Below are 20,591 nucleotides of genomic sequence, written 5' to 3'. Positions count from 1 at the left end.
CAGGAGACCTGTTTGCCAGCATATCTATATTAATAAACCACACCAAAAGTAGATAAAAGTATTTCAGTTACACTCATCTACCTCGCTAGATATCAGACAAGCATTTAGATGGATGGTTTCCCTCTTCTGGGGCGCTAATAGTTATCTTTGTTAAGACATTGAAAGGAAAATCTCTAAGAGTACCATAAAAATACATGTACAATCAGAAGTCCTCTCCCTTCCTTGTTGTGCTCAAGCAGCATGCGCTTCCCACTGTCTTCTAAACCCTCCTGCCTCAATTCACAGTACTGACTCTCACCTACTTCCTCCAGATACAGTTTTCCTCCCCAGTTACTGACAGGTTTAGATTTTCCAAACTGCCTTTCTTAGCAAATTCCTGCACTCTTAACCTCCTTCCATAAACTTCTGATCCAAATGACAGGTCTTAGCTTAACCACATCTATTCCTCAAATGCTCTTTCTCTCCATCACAACGATTTCTCAACATCTTCTTGACCACTCAGGCTCTCTCCACACTCTTCTCATGGGTCCCTGTCCTTCCACAGGTATCCATCCCTCTGACCACACACTTTACACAGACCCTTTGCCTTCACAGATCTCAAAACCCTGCCTATCCTAACCCCTCATCCCCTTGGATACTATGCAAAAATTGAATCCCACCCTCTTGAAAGCTGTTGCCCTGTTCTGAGTAACATCCTTAATGTTAAAATTGAGTAATTGCTTTTCCATGCTACTTGTACTCTCTGGCTCAGGCATCATTGGAGAGCTCAGAAAAAACAACATAACCAAAAAGATTGTTCCAGATGGAGACCTAACACAGAGTCTAAGACCAAGTGTATGCACTGCTGGAAGAATCTTTGAATAAAGCTGTCAAAAACCTTACTTCTGTGAGTATATCCAAATTCTCCTTTCCAAGATATATAAGACAGGCAAATGTAGTATGGCATTAGGAATGGAAAAAGGAGCATAACTACAAATCAGATATGCTTTCACAGAATCTCAAGAAAAAGCCTTGCAGTATTTTAACATGGGAAAGCAACAGTCTTCCCAATTCTTCTTTTACAAAAGGACTTAATAGCTTGTTCTTGAGCTTTCCAGAAAAAAAATAAATATATCAATCTGAGTGACTGTGAACAAAATGTTAACTTCTATTATAACAAAGTCTGAGAAAGTCACAAGAGAAAACAAAGTTTATGAATATACACAGACAATTTTAACTGAACGGGTAAAGGGGTTTCAGGCATTATCATCCCTTTGGAGATGATACATGGCCACACATCCTGTGATTCCATGAACTAGTTCTCTGATGGCTCTTAGTCTAATACAGTAAGAGTCATATATATAGGTAAACTTAAGTTAAACTGCCTTTAATGGGAGGTGGACTGGAGAAGCTTTAAAGGTCCCCTCCAACCCAAACCATCCTATGATTCTACTGGTGGTTTAAGCAAGCATGGTTTTTCCAGGACATATACATGCTCAGCTCAATCAGATCTCCAACCTAAAAGACACCACTCCAGTCTAAGGAAGATATTTTGATCTGGAAATATGTTAATATAAACCTCTGTCATGGAAAGTGTCAAGAAACCTGCAAAATACTTGATATAAACAACTCAACCTATACCAATGTTATTTCTCTGGTGCATGAACAGGTAAGTCAACAATATACCATGTGGACACAGGAAAAAGGTGCAGAAAAAAGAAAAGTTGCCCATTTTTTATCAAACCTCTAGACTTCTTAAAAGCTCTAATGACCTGATTTCATCTACTTAGCAAGGAGAGACAGAATTAGCCTTGAACTATGGCATAAAAACAAAGTTCAGAGACATGGGACTTTATGCCACTAATAATAGTCAAAATATAGCAGCTTGCTTCTTAAGGAAAAAAAAATAAACAGAAATCATGTATTACATTATTAATTTGAACACAGAAACATGCAGCCCTCCAGTAACACATGCCAAGTTAAATAGAAGATTTTCTTGTTGTAGGACCCTCCTTTTGCTCAGAAATTCCATCCATCCTAGAAGCATGGGAAAGAATACTTTCATGCTATCCTGAAACTTCATAAGTCTTCTCAGATGGTAACTTTTTAGGCCACAATTACAATAAACTTTATTGAGTACCACAATTTTGGAAATTGTTCTCTAACACTGAGGAATGCCACTTAAATTTAGAAGAGCTATGAGAGATTAAACATATTAATATAAGTAGAGCATGACACTTGATGACAAACAGGCATTTTTATCTCACAGTTCATACCTGTACAAAACAAAACAAAACAAAACAAAACAAAACAAAAAAAAAAAAAAAAAAAAAAAAAAAAAAAAGTGACAAGTCCTTTAAAAGAGAAAACAAGCAAGCTAAGAGTGAAAGTATGCTGGTTTATAAAGTGATAGCAACTATTCTAAGAACATTTTTTTCTGCATGTCACTATCCATTTTTCCTTACCATATATTCCATATTGGAAGCTGGTGGATACACCTGACCCCGTAATTTATTATGAAGATCCAAGATACTTTGCATATCACTGTCTGTGATAGCCCTTTTCCCTCTCTGCTTGGCGATCCACCACTCACCATCTTCATCCATGTACTTTTCCAAAAGTTCCTCTAAGAGCGTGGCATTGGGAAGAACCATTGCAGAAACTGCTTGAGCTATGAATAACAAGGTAGTAACTCTGAGCCATTCCTGTACTACATACTTCATGATGAATGATCTCAAAATGCTCAGGAGTTAGCTCCAAGACAAAGTCTTTCTTCCAGGTTTGCTGGCTGTAAATGCATAAGAGAGAGTAATGTGATTTGTAGACTGAAAGACTGGCCTGTGTGAACTTACTAAACAACAAGATCTCTAGTTCATACAGGTTTTGTAACTGTTGTTTTAGGGGGAGAAAGCAGGATGCTGCAGTTTTTACTCTAAAAGTGCACACTGTTGATTTGGGACGATAGCTTATCTTCAGCATTATGAACTTCAGTTTGTTCAAGTGGTTTTATATGTTACATTGACACCCACATTTCAATGCCTGCTTGCACAAAAAGCGTGCTTTTCATATCTACTTAAAAGCAGCCAGACATCAATGAAGATTAGACTGTAGATAAGGTCTCCCAGTATTGGAACTTAACAAAAGAAGGTGAAAGGCTTGCAGTCATTGCCAAAACGTAAACTGAAATCCGCTATTAACCTGATACAAAGTATCCCCTCTTAGTGCATTTCAAACTATTACTTTGATTAAAGCTTTTGCTGTATGATTTCCAAAACCCTAATGAAACTAAAGGGACACGAAAAAGGGGTTTTTCTAGTCACCGAGCAAAGGAAAGCACTGAAAACTCTCAGGCAAAGTATCACCACTTCCAAGAACGCGATATCCCAACAGCGCCTACCACACGGCGGAGCGCTTTAGGCGGGCGAGCCGAGGTCACTCCCTCGCGGTGGGCGAGCAGGATCCCGCCACGCCGGGAGGGAACACAAAGAGGCCACGGGCAGCCCCAGCGCTCCCCAGCGCCGCCCGGCCCCGCTCCCCAAGGGGCAGCCGAGCCTGCCGGAGCGCCCCCGCTCCCGCCGCCGCGGGGAGGATGCTGCGGGGAGGATGCTGCCCCCGGCCAGTGCCCGTCCTTACCGCTCCGGCGGCGCTGCCCCTGTCCCCCAGCCAGCTCCGCTCCGCCGCCCGCCTCCTCCTCGCCACGCCCGCGCCGGGCCGGGGGCGGCAGGCACGGCCTGGCCCCGCTGGTGGGAGCGGCGGGGCGGGCGCGGACGTGTCCTGCAGCGGAGAGCTGCCGCCGCCGCCTCCCGGTGGCCGCTACCGCCCCGAGCCGCTCCGCGCTTCTCCCGCCGCTCCCGCCCCGCCGGGCATTTATCGCGGGCGGCGCTGACGTGGGGCGGACAGCCCTCCCCGGCTCCCCGCGGGGCGGGACGGCCGCGCTCCGGCTCCGGGCACCGCGCCCGCCGCTCCCCCGGCCCCGCAGCCTCGCCCCGGCACCGGCAGCGCCGCCCGGGCCGTACCTGGGTCCGGCGGGCAGCCCCAGGCCGGGAGCGCAGCCCCAGGCAGAAACTGGCCGCGGTCCTGCAAAAGCTATCGCCCTGAGAAGTGCAGGGAGGCCCCGTCCCCCAGCGCCTCCATCCTTGGCAGCGGGCAAGAGGATGCTGAGCCGGCCTTCTCCTGCTGAGACACAGCGAAGGGAAAGAGCTGTGAGCTCCGCAAAATTCCAGAACATGTGGATATGGCTGGAGGTATCAGGACAGGAATTTTATTACCAGCCACAAGAGACTTCTCTTTACAAAGTAGAATTCGAAAGTTTGTAACCGCTCATTTCTGTGCCAAACAAGAATAGGCATCATACTTTCTGTTGTCTTCTAGACAGAATTTTTTTGTGAGCTGATGGGGTTGACATTTCATTTACTTAGTATAATTTGTTACATCGAGCTAAAGGTGGGATTGACCAACTTCCAGTCTTCACAGGACTGCTGTATCAGCTTCCAAAAGTTTTCTGTATTTTCATTTTCAGAAACTGAGAGGCTGAGGTTAAAAATTCATCAGACTCCAACTGGCTTCAGACCAGCTCTATAAATGCTTCCAAATTTCATGGGCCCAAGAGAAACAATGCCATGCAAGTAACACACTGCTGCTTCTTGTGCTCTCTCTTTCTCAGTTTTAATTTTCCTAAAGACTTTGGAACTAAGTGCAGGATGCTGTAGGTTCTTTTTACTTACACACTTCGATATGCAAAAATTCTTGTGCTTTATATTGATTGATTTTTATTACATTTTTTCCCTGCAATCCTGGAATTGGATTTCTGTGTTCAAGTATTGGGCACTAAACTTTTTTTATAACAAAAACTGTGTGAGGTAAAATGCCACTGTGCAGCTGGATACACAGACTAGATGCAAGTTTTTTCAGTGTTTATTCCCCAGGATAACTTATCACTTGCCATTTTGGGTACAGAAAAATGAGCCATATTTACAGACTGGCCATGCAGAAGAGTTTAAAGAAACAGGAAGGAAACAAAAAATTAGAAGCACTTGCTGGAGTCTATATGTCAAATCTGGAATTTTTATAATACTCACATCACTTTTGTATTGCTATATCTTGTTTCCATCCTCTATAGGCTTTTGGAGGCCAAGATGCAGGTTCTGTATCATCAAGGCATTGCTTGGCATTATCACCTAGTAAAGAGTATGTGTCATTTATTCTGTGTACTGGCACAAGTGTTATTTCATTATAAAGCAGCAGAATAGCTTTATTATTAGACACAGTAATGGTTGCACACAAGAAACTGGAAAAATTTGAAAGAGTGAGGATATTTTTGGGGTTCACATCAGCTGGAAATTGCAGTAGTTGCTTCTTTCCATCAGCACTAGATACTTGCTGGGCTTCAAACAGAATATAGGTCAAATATCACTTACTGTCTTTGATTTTGAGTATTCATCATACTTTTAGAAAGCACTTTGATCATATTTGGTCTTTGTCAAATTGAAGACATTGTTTTATGATGCAATTTTTAGATTAATTAAAATAAATACTAATGCAAAAAGAGATAGGCCTCACTGAAATTGGTTTGAGGATTTTTGTTATCAATTAATTTTTCAGCAAATGAATAAACGCTTTGCTCCCCATGATTGTGCCTTTTGAGTTTGATTTATGGCTGTATGGTTTGCGGCCATATAAAAGTGTTATGACTTTGACAAATGATATTTTGACACATCCACTAATTTTTGTATATTGATATTATTAAACATTGCTGGATTGCTTTTCTTAATCAGAAGGGTTTTTTTGTTTGTTTGTTTGTTTGTTTTTTCTGGATTGGTTTAAACTTCTGCCACCCATAATTTAAAATCATTATAACAGTTAAGCACCATTACATCTCCTGAAACTAAAACTAAGTATCCTCCCATACCAAAGGCGCATGCAGACAGTGCATATGCAAACAGATGGACTGAGTAACTGTTTTCTGAATAGCTGTAACAGCAACAACAACATTTGCAACCAAAAACCCACTTGAAAGAAATTAGTAAAAGGTCACCAGGTACATGCTGCACAAACACAGAGAATATGGCACTAAGAAAATCCTGGAAAGGAAAATTTTAGTCTGAACTTTGGCTAAAAGAGATTTAAAGTGTGAGGGGAAAAAGTATCTTCTGCTGTCTGAATCTTCCTGTATTTGATGAGAGCAAGTTTCAGTACTCTTTGTAAATAAATAAGGGTAGGAATAAAAGATATTTTACTTCATCATCAATTTGCTTTCCTAATAGAAAAAATACATGGAGTATGCAAATATGGATAATTGAGTTAAGAAAGAGTTACACCACCAGTCAAGGAAGACAAGGAAAGGTTTGTAATACATATAAAAAATATTTAACAAATCTGCTGAATTATAAGAGCTGAGCCTTTAATTAAAAACAGAAGGAAAAATCCAAATCCAGGCCATTTTTCTGATGATTTTAAGTGTCTTTAGTTAACCCAGCTTGTGATTTTCTGCTGGATGTTATAACATCACAGCACTGCATTGACTAAAATAGCCTTTAAAAAGTTTGATCCATTACAGCAATTTGTGAACGTCTTATTTTTTTACCTAAAAATTAGACCCACAAAAAGAGTTTAGTTGTTACCTGGTCCTGATAGTGACTAAAAAGCCAACTAATAATCATGGGAACTTTTTTTTTTTTTTTTTTTTTTTTTTTTTTTTTTTTTTTTCCAGAAAGAGCTGCTGCACACCTGAAGTTTAACCCCTGGAGGTGTACATTACTGAGTATATCACAAACCTGCTGTCAGACACATAAGCTCCAATGACTCCCAAATCAGGACCCTCATCTGCCTGTCTGTAATAACAATGTGGCCAATTGTTTCAGACTCACACAAAAATGGCCAAGCAGGAGACATTTCAAGAGAGATGTCTGTATGGTGAGAGACCAGTTTTCAGATTTAATCTCTTCCTGTTGTGGAGCAGGTTCTTGAATGCTCCTTTTGCTGAGATTTAATGTGCCTGCCATGTTGCTGAGTGGTCTGAATTGATTTTGCTTTTAGTGACTCTTGTTCAATCTGTTCTTTTCTGGTTTTCTGGGGGCGTTTTTTGGGGTTTGTTTTGGTTTGGTTTTTTAAATTAAATATACATAGAGCTAGAGAAGGTAAATGTATCCTTCCCAAACTGTGTTGTTTGTTTTTTTTCTCTGGTCAGATTAAAACAAAACAAAACAAAACAAAAACAAAACCAAAAAAAATTAAAAACAACAACAAAAACAACAAAAAAACCCCAACCACCAGCTTCTGGGGAGGACAACAAATGAAGTAAAGAGATGATGGGTGTCAGTACCCCTGCTCTTCCAGATGTGGTTACAATTATGTGCAAGATTATTCCAATGCTGCAAAATCTTTTGATAGATTATTTCAGCCAAAAATATTTTTGCCACATCCATTGTTGACAACTTTGTGAACTGACTTCTTCTTGAGAGGCACAGCTATATTGGTAATTCAGAGACAGAACCCAGGGAAAAAATAAACAAAAACAAAACCAAAACAAACCAAAACAAAACCAAAAACAAAAAACCAACCAAACAAACAAACAAAAAAAACACACCCAAAACAGAACACATACACACACATACCCCGAAAAAACAAACAAACAAAACCATAAGCTCCACCACAATAAAACAATGGGAAATAGCTTTCCTTTGGATAGATACAGATTTACCAGAATAAAAAGATTCATTAGGATCCTGTACCATCTATCAGTAGTTGTACAAGTGCCTGGACATATTGCATTTACCAGTTAACATTTCCATGCATTTTTCTTTATGTCCCATACTTTTTCCTCTTTTCCTTTTGGTACATTCCCTAGAAAAATTTGTGCTACATGATGTTCATTCAAGTGTTGGTCATCTTTAGATGTTGTAGCATCATAGAGAAAACTTTGTTTTCCATTACTTTTGGTATTATACCAGCAGAGTTCATAAAGATCATATTTTGCCACCAGTCTCTCAGAAAAATATTTAAAAGATGAGCATTTAACAGATACTTAGATACTTATAGCACATCACAGTACCTGATCTTCAAGAAAAGTAGCCACATCTAGTGTCATGTACTATCCATTGCTAAGATAAAGAGCAAGATTGGAACAAATGTTTTTCTGCACCATCCTCACCAGCTATTTTACAAAAGTAACTGAAAAAGTAATCATAAAATTCTGTAAGAGTAAATAGTCAAATATAAATTGCTATATAAAGATACATGAAATCTATGAAATAAAGCCATGCCTAGAACAAAGTCCTTCCTAGAACAGTTAGTTGAACATAAGTTTTTTATACTTGTTATGAATAGATGGAATTAAGCTTTTACTTTTTTCTTAACAGTTTAAAAAGTTTCGTTTTAAAATTTTAATACAGTAATTGGATGAGGGCAGAACTATTATTTTATATAATTGTATTACTTTGAAAAAGGCATTCTTGTGTATTTACAGGGGTTGGAAGCAACTATTTCTAGTAATATTCTAATTCTAATAATAGCATTAGTATTCTACTAATACTAATTAGAACTTCTACTCTGCTTCTAATTGAGACTAAGAAAGAATAGTTTATTTTTTTTTCGTTTGATTTTGTCTAAGATCAACAATGAACAAAAGTTATCATCAATTAACATTCTTCAACTGGTATGAAATCCAAAAAAGATTTTAACCAATGGAGAAATGTCAGAGCTGCAGGCTGCTGGGGAGCTGGGGGTGCATGGAAGGCAGGATATCAATAAAAATGGCATGATTTAAATTACTCTGAAGATATATTTTAAAAGAAAGATACAAAAAATTGTTCTGATTTCTGAACTGTGGTTCATTACAAACCTGGTTAATTTACTCCACTTGCTTCTTAAGTGCCTCAAGATCAAAAACTATTTTGTTTACAAAAAAAAAGCTCTTGAAATAAAACAATTGGATTCTTTTGAAATAGTCTCTGACATTAAGTTTTAGCACCTAGAATCATTATTTAAATATGGCTGTTTATAAAATAAAGCCAAAGACAAATACATACTGCCTTTTCCTTCTCACTGTACCACAAGAGATAATCAACCAGCATCTGAAGGAGTAGGTTTCCATTTGCACCCCTCTCTAAAAGAATTTGAGCCTGATTGCCCATGATTAATTTCCCCAGCTTGTACATTACAGTGAGTCAGAACAGCATTCTCTCTGTCACTTCTGTTTCACAAAATAATCAAATATACTTTGAGCCAGAAGGATGTGTAGTAACACTTCTGTAACCCAGGGCACTTCTGATGAGGGCACTTCTGGTAAAATGAAGTCACACTGAAAACCAATATTTACATTTAATGTATTTGAAGTAAACTACTAATTTGGGCAGGTTTATGGTACCATATATATTCTTATTGATGTAGTCTCATGTTTGTGCTCACTCTCAAGCTCACAGCCATATGTTTTTTTTGTTTTGGGGGAGTAGAGGAATCCTCACCACGTTACTTTTTCTGCCTAGACTGATATATCCAGGCTGCTCCAATAAATTCAAGCCTTAAGTGCAGAAACACTTTCTTCTAAATCCCTTTGCCACTGATTGATTTGGAATACGGCTGAGAACTTTGTTGGACGTTACCGTCTCCAGCTATTTCTCCTGCAAAATTAACTGAATTAAGTGTTGCCCTTGTGCACAGTGTTGCTGCAGAGACGGAACTGGAGCATTTTGCCCAAAACTAACTTGTACTTCAAGGGAGGAGTTTTGTCAGGATAAGTTTGGAACAAAACCTAATATCAAATTTCATTATTTTTCTTATACTATATATGAAATGTGAAGAGAGCTATCGCTCAACCCAGTGAACAGTTCTTCAAGAGCAACTTTCCAGGAAGAGATGTGGCCCCTTTGGGGAGACTTCCAGCATGACCTGTACAGCTCAAACTGTGCACAGCTGTGGCACAGTCTGTAAATATCAGCCTCACACGTGTTACTCATGGTGATATCTGCAGGGCCTCATCTCTACTAAATGAAAATGGCTGGGAATATTGGAGGAGAAATGACTGGTGATCTTTACTGTGTGGGAAAAATGATACAGGCATCTGTACTGAGCTACTTCAGCCATTGAACGAACTAGAGGGTCCCACTGACAGTGAAGAAGATGCTGTGGGTATCTACAAGCCACCATCTTAGGATTCCGAATATTATATTGCCAGAAAATTCCAGGTTGACCTTTACTGCATGACTGCATGTGAATGATGCCTTTTGCTATCTGAAAGGAAGGCGAAGATGCATTGGTGTCAGACTTGATGTCCTATTATTATTTGCATGCTTTGTCCTTCACGGTAGCAGCAAGGCAGATGGAGACAAACTGTAGTTTCCGGTGAAATTGTCAGATTTCAGCAGCACTATCACCTGTCTCTGGCAAAAGCAGCAGTTACACAGCACTGGAATGAACAGCACTGTGAGGTACCTTGAGCTAACATCAGTGCTCCAAATCCTGCAAGTTCAAAGGTCTTGTAAGTAAGCATGGGGGAGGTGGTGAGAAGTGTAGGAAATAGAACTGCCCTGGCCCAGAGCTAGAAATGGTGCAAGGCATAAATGTTTCCTGCTGACAGAAATGCTTGAGTCTGTTTTGTCCCTGTTATGCACATACTTAGAGAATCATAGAATCATTGGTTGGAGAAGACCCTTAAGATCATCAAGCCAACTGTTAACGTTGCACTGTCAGGTCCACCACTAGAAAATGCCCCCAAGTGTCATTTGTTTGGTTTTAAACCAAATACATATGGAAAGGACTAATGAAACTGCTACTACATAGGCTGCTCTTCTTTACTCACAGTTTCCTGCAGCATAATCCGAGGATTCCAAATGTCTTGACTGGTCAGGAGTAACCTCTAACAAACACATTTTTACCCTGGGAGAGACTCTGCCATGTCTGTGCCGCTATCTTGAATTCATCTTCTTCCCACATCGTCCTGATTCTTAAAATCTGTGTGCCATGGTGAGGATGGGAAGTGGAGAAGAGCCTGCTTACTTAGGTCAAATGTTGTACTACTGGAAGAGAACAACAAACTAGGCTGACAGTGACACCAGCAAAGCCTCTTTATGTGAGAAACATGTTCAGGTGCCAAAAGAGAATCATCTGCATTAGTACCTGTAACATCTCACACTGTCCATGCCACCCTAGTAAGTGTGGCAGCAACCTTCTCCTAGAGATCTCATAGATCCAGCATAGGTACAGATATTCATTATCAGATCAGGCAGTAAAAAACAGTATGTTTTACAAGTCTCAGGCCTTGCTTGGTCTTAATCACATATCTTTTCAATGTAAGTAAAATCATTAAGAATATTTAATTCCGATTTTATGTTGGCATGAATAATCATGCTCATTCTACTATTATGGATTGTTAGTAATACTTTTTTTTCCTTCTATATAAAGCACTCATACCCTGCTGTGCAAAACAGGGTTTTTATAAATTATACCAGTATGGGCAGTTATGGTCAACTTATTAATTTATGTCATCTTGTGTATCACCTCAGTTTTCAATGAGGTTTCAACTCATTCTAAATGATGAAAATCAACACAATGTTTTAAACAAAGATTTTAATATTAATAATTTTTGTTATTATTGTATTCTCTGTAAATTTCCAGATAAGTGTAATTAAATATAAGGTTCCACAAGCCCATGAAAAGAAGGAATAGTTTAAAAATTGATTCATAAAGGAAGTTTTAATTAGAATTATGAAGGACAATGAAAGCAATGAACTTTGTCAGTAGGAATATAGTTCTTTCATAAGTAGATCTTTGAAGAAGGTGGTCATTAGCATATTTCTATATTTTGCCCGGGAGCACTTCAGCCAGACTTATTCAAGTTTCATTAATATTTTAAAATTTGTGGCAAAAATGTAACTTTAATTATGGGGTTGGATTATTTGAAAATTAAAATACTGCCTTTAGCTGTACTAAAAGAGCACTCAAAAGAGACCTTGTGAGAATCTTATTTCTCCTTAAATCCCACAAGATGGAATCAATTTCTATTTTAATTAATAGCTTATTTGCCAGTCATTTACAATTCAGTGCATAGCCTTGACTGTTAGCACCTCTAAATACTTATTTCTCATGCTGAGTAAATTATTTTCCAGCATCAGGAAAAGATCTCTGCTGCAATGTCTTTTTTGAGGCAATGATGGCTTTGGGAATTGATCCATGTGGCACATCTGGTTGTATCAAGGAGATACAGATATGAACATGGAAGAATGAAACCATTGCAAGGATACCATAGTGTGGATGGGCTGGACCCTCAGCAGCAGCAGCTTTCAGCTCTGCGCCTCCAGTGCAGGTGGTGCAGGAAGAACCATTCTTCCTTCATTTATTCTTTAAACTAAACAATGTCAAATATTAATTGAAGGAAATCAGCCAATTCTCCTCTCAACTTCCTTCTGTCCCAGTCCCACACTTCCCCCTCCCTCCACATGTCTGCTGTGTCGTTCCATCTACAAGCAACCAGACTCTGTACTCTCTCACAGCAAGACCCAGCCCTTTATTTTATGCCTCTTCAACTTTGTTACTGCATTTACTTATCTGTGTCATATTGGGAAATCTGACTACTCCTCAGGAGCAATGTTTTTACAACTCCTTAACTTCCTACCTCGCCCCTCAGAATAACAGTGCACATTTCTGAATAGATATGTCATTTATTTACCACCTTTTTCTGCCTGCATAACAAGTCTGTGCATTAAAAAAAATCCTACATTCAGCAGCAGTATGGGCCTGGGTATACAGATGGCTGAAAAATATAAATGGGATATTTATTAGAGAACTGCTTTTTCCTAGGAATCTCCCATTTCATCAGTCTTTCATATTCTGATGTTCTGCTTTCCCTAATTCTAACTTCCTCTTTCCTCAAACCCACTGTCAAAACAGAGCACCACAGCCAAGGACTGGGGAAAATGCTGCATCCACAGTGGATGGCAAATCCACACAGCTACTGCTACAGCAACAAGAGGGTATGTGAGGATTTGAGCTGCTGCTTTGAAGGAATAGGACCTTTAAAGGAGTGCAGGATATACACATCAATATACTGACCTGTTTATGTTGTAAGACATAATTAGTTGCTTACAGAATGTGGGGCCCCAGCAGAGGAAGTTCAAGCAAGCAGTATGGTATAAGCTTTGCAAAGAAGCTTTCAGGTTTGCAGAGTCTATTGGCGCTCTCCAAAACAGCGTCGCCAACGTCAGCCAGGTAGGTGCCACTGCAAACACCACCAGGGTAAATACTGAAAGGTCAGCTCCCCTTTTGTGCCAGTTGTGTGTGTCTGTTCTTCAGCCTTTTCGCTCTAAACAGACCGATATCTGTATGTGTGCAAATATTAAAACATACATTCTTACACTGGTGCCAGTGTCTGTTTTTCTTAAAGAAGCGGTATTCATATGTGCAAACAAGACAGTTACAGAGGGTATGGACTGCAATATTTACACACCACAGTTCCTTCTTGCTTGAAAAAAAGGGAAAAGGGACAAGTCTTTCCTGATGAGGAGAGTTTTGGGATCTTGGCATTTTTGCAGTAGTACCTGACCAATCTGTCGAAAAACTTTTTGAGCCATGTGGTCTTTTGCAAATGATCCTCCAAAGGATGCTAAAAAATTCAGTGCAGCCAAGTGGAAGCAAAATAACATTTACTCAAAGTCCATTTCCTTTGGGAAAGAAATTCGATGTGGCTTTATTTCAATTGGTTTGTGCTATTTGAGAGAGGAGGTGTGGTAGGACTCATGGTCGGGGTCTTGCAGGAGACAGGGATATGAAAGGCTTCCTCACGTCATCATTTTGGCACACATCAAAGGGGATCCTGAATTGTCTGTGGCTGTCACAGTATGACTGTGCTATGGGGATGTGTACCTGGTAATGTCACAGAGCAGGACATTTGGGCTACTTGGGAAAGGTATCTCTGTCTGCTGCTGTTACCACCAGATCTGCAGCTTCCCCATGTGAATGCATAGCTGAAAAGGGGAAAGTTTGATTTCTTCATTTTCTCTGTGCAAATCATATTGGCTCAGCAATGGAAGAAAAAAAGGAGCTATCCCTCACATATTGTTGATAGTCTGTATGTCTTTTGCAGTTAGCAAATCAAAATACTGCTGTGTTTGTGTCCTTAGCTATTGCTTGTCAGTCTCATATTAGAATAGCACAAAATTTCTGGTCTCTGGTCTGTTATTAGGAAAGTGATTTAATACTTGGGGGTTTGCAATATATTCTGTAAGAGGCGTACAGCAGTTTGGTTTGGATTTGTGCTTTTTTTAAGTCTCATCATAACACTTTGAAAAATAGTAAAATGGTGAAATACTGCCACTTATGTGCAAAGTTGTTAGGATGCATATTAAGGAGGTTTTCTTAAAAGAAATTATGCCTGGGGTAAATATTTCTCAGAAAATTCTCAGAAGTTCCAAGTTTTTTTGGAAGATTGTGAAAACTGATCCTTGTGGTTTTGGTGAAAACTTGTGGATGACATTTTTTATGTATTGTGGCCTTTTTCTCCTAAATATTTCATATCACATGAATTTACAATGGAATTACTATGTATGAATGGTAGCGTATCACATACTCAAAATAGCACTATCATAATAAAAAGCCACACAGCATTAATGTGGTGACCCACCTGCCTCTGGGCAGATTTTAACTCTATACGTTTTCTCACCTCAGCCAGGCTTCCCTTCACAATCATTTCCTGACACCAGGACCACCCACTCATTGAACATATGATAAGGTTTTGAAAAATGACCTGTCAGCAAGACTCAACATCTATACTTAACAAATCATGATAAAAATAACTGAAGTTTCTAAGGTTCCCAAAATACACATTAGAAAAAATGTTCTGAGGGAGCTATATAATGCATTATTTCCAGATGTATAATAAATATCATGCTTCTTTAAAAAATGCTAAGAAAGCAGTTTCTTCCAACATTTAAGACAGTTTAAGGTACAAAGGCACATAAAGTAAACAGCATTAAGTGCAGAAAGATGTTTTGGAATTGGTAACGTCTATAGGGATTTCTGTAAGGAAACTAAAGCCCAAAGTCTTCCCTAATTATAAAGCTTATAATAAGTAGCTTTAATTATAATGTATATATTTTCATGTGTAGAAGAGTTATTTAAAATATCATAGGGAAAATATATCTATTGTATTTCACATTTCCCACAATCAACTGCTTATTCAACTTTCATACCCTTCCAGGCTGCTGCTCTCAGTACAGTGCCTTTGTCAGTTCATAGAGATGCCTCCATGCCTGCACCCAGACTTTTCTCCTGCACGAGATGCTGCTCCCAAATCTCTTTGGGAAGCCTTTATTCTTTCTTGGACTGCAGATATTCTTCAAACCGTGCTTTGGATCTCATGGTACATTTGGTAACGCAAGTCAAGGCAAGCTGCACACTGCCTCCTGCAACTGCATCTCCTATGAAAGTGGAAAGTATTAAGTTGTCCTGAAGAATCCTCAAGAAGGCCAGCTGCCAGTTTAGATCTTGTGGACAACCATCTATCCTTGACAGAGCCTAAAATATGTCTAACCAGGACTGATACATTCTGAAGCCTTTCCAGAGGGCTTGTATAACTAACTCATAAACAGCTACATACCAACTACTGAACACAAAGAATCCACTAAGTTTTACTGGAATGTATTGATTGTTTTGTGTGTGCAGCATTCAATACTACACCCTATACTTTGTGAACTTACAACCGTCTTTGTTCACATTCCATATTTTTGTCCAGTTAGCCCTTTTAAAATATTTCCCACTATTTGCTCACCACAATATTGTTCCAGCCAGTTCTTGCCTGATAGAATGAATTTTTTCAGTCTCTTTCATTCCACAGTTTTGTTTTACAAGCATGAATTCTTCCCTTTTGCCTTTCTTATGCTCACTGTCTTTTTCTTTTCATTCTTGGTACAGAGCAGGCATTTGTTTTTTTGTCTCTCTTACTTCAGTTCCTAAACAATTGTTTTCCCTTTCCTTGACTTTATTTTTCCATCTTCTCTCCATCTGTCTTTTCCTTATACTCCACCAGCCTGACATGGTAGGTCAGGCTACACCATTGGATGAGTCATGGAAAACATGTCTCCTGCTATAAATGCCAAATATAGCAACGACAGAAGACAGCTGGTTCTTGTTACACAGATCACATTTTTGGAAAAAGTTTGATTATTAAATGGGAAGTGCCTGTATTTTGTTTTTCTCAATGTCTTCTTTTATCTTTACCCTTCAAGTAGCAATGCAGTACAATATCAATATCACTGCTACAAAATAGTTAATAGAGTGGAAGTAGAAGCTGCATAGTATGTAGGGAGGGTATGGAGCTGAACCAGCAACTGGGGTGAAATGGCTCTCCTTGGATGAATTCAGTTCATTATAATCTAACTGTTAGCCTAACACACATCCCAATCTACCTGCCTTGAAGGTACAACCACCTGTCACTGAGCATGTGCTCTATATTTTATTGATTATCATTTTAAGAGTGAAGTGAGAGACTTTTACACCCATCATTAACACAAGTATGCATGACTAGAGCCACTCAACCTCCAACTAAACTTAAAAAAATAGTGTAAGAGTAAGTTAATAATGGGAGGAAGTTAGGGAAAGCTTCACTGTAACTTCTGGGTTCAGCTGATGGGCTGAACCTCTCTTCTCTCCCATTGAGGAATGTCTGTTGGGTAAGAACTACATTCTATGCTAGCTAAATTATTACCTCAAGCTAACTTTTATTGATGAATAGAACATCTTTAAACTGCTTTGAACATATTTTGGCAGTCAGATACCATCACCTTTTCAAATATTTTCAAACCTTTTCAAATTTTCAAACCTTAACCTGTCACACTTTTCTGTTCAAAGTGTGTATGTATATAAATAAAGTGTTTTATTCCCCACATGGCGAGTGTTCATGGTGGTCACTGGCAGTGGGTGACACACTCAACTAAGAGTGGAGACCATGGAGGAGTGCCTCTTATGCTGTGACCTTGAACATATTAGTCAAACCACCCTCTGATCCAGCACTGGAGTGTGCCCATAATGGGACACAGACAGACTGGTCAGCCACAAGGAGCTCACAGACCAAACAAAAAGGATTTTAGGAAAGCACCTCCCCACCACCCCTTCCTGTGACAGTCCCATCTCTTCAGCCTCACACTTGGCTACATAATATAATATGGATCCGAACTTCAATGTCTTTGATTGACTGAGTGATTAATTAATTAATTTATGGTTATTAAACATACTATGGAATATCAGTGAGTGAAGAACTACAGCAAGCATTTAACTTCTCTGTAAGGAACTGAAAAATGTAGTCTACCTTGGTTTTTTTACAATTTTATCTTCATTGTCGGAAAGTATCTTCGCTAATCGTACGCAGATGCTTGTTATAATATTTCTACTGTTTTAAGTCCTAGGTATGCCATTTAACTATAAACATTTCAAATTTTATTTGTCTTTGAAGAAAATATCTAGATGTCTTACCAAGGTCTGAAAACATGATTGATAAAAAAGAAATGTTTTGGTAAGCATTTCAATCCCCTAAAAGAATCGTTGATGTGGCACAGCTAAATTGATGAACTGATTAAAAAGAAGTTGAAAACAACCCATAATGAATTAAATTACATTATTTTTTAGCCAAGATATCTTGATGAGGAAAATTAATTTAATGAACCTCATTTTTTCCCCATTAAAAGAAAATCTGTAATAATATTTTGTTAGTGAAATGAGCTTCCTAACTTAAAAGACTATTCTAGATCTCTGCAGATCTAGTTTCTGGCAGATACTTGATATTTGTGAATTAATTGTACTTATCAGATAACTATAAATAGAATCTGGACTTACAATTTGCCAATTTTTAAGAAATTTAATGAAGAACTCCGATTTGCATCATCATCTTTTCATACCTAGAACAAAAAATATTTTATTCCATGTCAGGGCTGTACTATAATTAGTAATTCTTTGTAGTTGAAAATAAGTGAAACACTCTTGTCCCTGTCTTTCTCTTTTCCTTCCTGGACTGCTTAATACAACACCTCATTTGTATTTATTAGTTATTGCTACTTCTCTGTCTTTTTATTCTGGCTTTCTGCCTTCTTTTATATGCCTTTTTAATTAAATCTTATTCTGTCCTTTCATTACTTATTAATGTTTTCATTGGCAAGCATTCTCACTCTCCTTACACAGCAGAGTCAATTTATTTCAATATCCTTATTTAGACCTAGTTATCAGCAATAACACAAATAATCCATTTGTTAATTATGTGAATTGAAGTGACAATTTCAGAACACATATTCCGAACACAAGGTCAAATGGTCATACCTGGAATGTGGCTTCTGCTTTGTTAGCAAATGTGCTATTATTGTCACAGCATCTCTTAGAAATTATTTACAACTTCTTACTTGGAACACATGAGATAGGTAGCTAAGTAATATGGTTTTCCTATATGTCCATTGTGAAGGAGACTTTGAATAGCAGAATTAACCTCCTCATTTTGGCCAGTCCTCTGAAGCAGTCTTCATTGACTGTACAGGAGCTCAGACTCCTAGTTTAGGCACCTGAAGCCAGGCAGTGCAAATAACTTCTTCTCAATATCTCTGCAAATCACCAGATCTCTTTTAACAAAGTATTGATAAAGGCACTTTAACTGTATCTCTTCTTTTAGCCGTGTTCTCGTGGAGTAGTTTTCTGGTAATACTTCCAAACTTCTGTTATCTGTAAACCTCTATCCACATTTTGTACTGACTGCTACATTTCTTGTAAATTTGCCTTCACTGAGTAATGATTTGAAGAAAAGACTCTCATTTTTCATTCTTTGTCATGGTTTCTCATCTTCTTTACCTTGCCTGTGGACTATTCCTAGTACTTTCACTCCTACCCTTATAAATAACAGTAGATTTTAATATCTACAATTCCCTTCAGAATATATTTAACAAATAAAATGTGAAAGCATCTCATTTTGTAAACTTTCTTTAGTTTTCTGATAGCTTCTGTATGCAGTGAGCAATTTAAGCAACATTGTTTCTTCTTTTTGGTATTGGCCAAAGACATGTGTTACTTCTAGTTCTTCATTATGCCATAATGAAGAAGAGTACAAGTAAAAGGTTTCAGTGGTCTAGGAAATCTCAGCTTGTTGTAATCTGTCACATGGCTGCTGATAAGATATTACTCTAGTGGCTGCCAGGATCACTGTGGCTTGGTGTGTGACATCAGTGTGAAAAGGAAAGAGAACACACAAGATAACTTCACAAGAATCTCTTGCTTTCAGAGAGGCTGCAACACAAGCCCGAGGGGCTCTGTGTGAAAGGCATGCACGCACTTCTGCCAAACAAACACTGAGCTCAAGTACCATCAGCAGCTTTATAGTTGTAATCAAAACCAAAACAGTCTGTAGAGTAAAGTATAGAAGTAGCTCACACCAGTGAAAAGTTGCTGAGTAGTAAGTGGATGAGTACACGAAAGGAAATTATTTGGAAAACAAACTATTTCAGTGCTTGCACAAAGGGAAAGGTGAACTTTTTCAGAGAGGTTATTGGAGCTTTGAACTATCCTTCCATCTGACTCAATGCTCTGTTTCAAGCTTCTCTTCTGTAGCTTACTGGCTCTGGACTAATTATAGGTTAATACCTTAAGGAGCAGTTACACAGAATTGCCCTCTGTGTGCTAGATGTTAAACACCAGCCTTTGGCTGCTATCCCCACTGCAACACCAGGCTGCTTGTGTGAGTGGTGAAATAGACACACAGGACACTGAGGACAAACAGGCATCACCACGGCAGCCACAGCCCCACAGTGCCACAACCACAAAACTAGCATTCATAAAATAAGGAACTGTATACAAAAAGCTGCCTACACTGAAAAAAACCCAGACTTTTCACATGCTGGAGCTGTTAAATATAAGTGAGAGCACATTTTCACCCTGGTTCCACAGGAGTTAGCAGTGACATCTCTGCAGCTAAAATATTGTGATGACATGACATTTATGGCCTACAGGATCAGAGGACAACCCCATTGACATCCACTCAAAAACAAATGTAGAAAACTGAACATTGAGAAGACATGTTGTATTTAATTGCTGTATCTGAGAAAAAACAAAGTTTCCCAGAGAAGCAGCTGGACTTCACTTATTGATTCTGTAGTGTTCTCACTTTCCCAGAGAGGTTCCTATGCATCAGACTGAACAGACTGGGTTGTGTATCAGTTACAATTACATGAACACAGGGTCCTCCAAGTCCCTCTGCTGTGTTTAATGTCACTCATGCTTTAGCATCACATTGTCTCTTATCCTGAGGCACCGTCCCTGGGGCAGCATTAGGGGTAGGTGACTGACCCATCCAGGCAGCTCTGCACCGGGATGTGCTATTGTGAATGAGAGAAGAATTGGAGATACAGTATCCGATGTAGAATGAATGTCACAGAAGATAAACATGAGAAGAAATTCAGACAGGTGTTTCTCACACAGAAAATGGGTAGTTTTCATTATTTTGTCCATTATCGCAGCATCATGTGCTTTTCAGGAAGGTAATATATGACGCATTTTTAAACACAGCCATTAATTTTTCAGTGTAACTTTTTCTCATGCCCAAAACATGTTGTATGGTCATCATGTAAGCAAATAAGATTTCTTGCTGCCTTTTTCTC

At 38.8% G+C, this 20,591-nt stretch overlaps 1 protein-coding gene across 2 annotated transcripts in view; it reads right to left on the bottom strand.

Moving 5' to 3' along the window:
• Positions 1–3,656, bottom strand: part of CRISPLD1 (cysteine rich secretory protein LCCL domain containing 1) — a 37,675-nt gene extending 34,019 nt beyond the window's left edge. The window contains exons 1-2 of one of the 2 annotated variants that reach the window (XM_083855848.1): positions 3,613–3,656; positions 2,445–2,767 (exon numbers count right to left, since the gene is read on the bottom strand). In XM_083855848.1, coding sequence (XP_083711974.1) covers positions 2,445–2,702 — 258 coding nt within the window. In that variant the 5' untranslated portion in view covers positions 2,703–2,767; positions 3,613–3,656. Of the gene's footprint in view, positions 1–2,444; positions 2,768–3,612 lie in introns of those variants that run through there. The other variant, XM_083855849.1, reaches the window with a different exon arrangement.
• Between the last annotated feature and the right edge of the window lie 16,935 nt (positions 3,657–20,591).

Source organism: Zosterops lateralis (assembly GCF_965231275.1).
Source record: "Zosterops lateralis genome assembly, chromosome: 1".
Lineage (NCBI taxonomy): Eukaryota > Metazoa > Chordata > Aves > Passeriformes > Zosteropidae > Zosterops > Zosterops lateralis.
The sequence above is the reverse complement of the archived record's forward strand: the minus strand, read 5'-3'. Positions and strand labels throughout refer to the sequence as shown.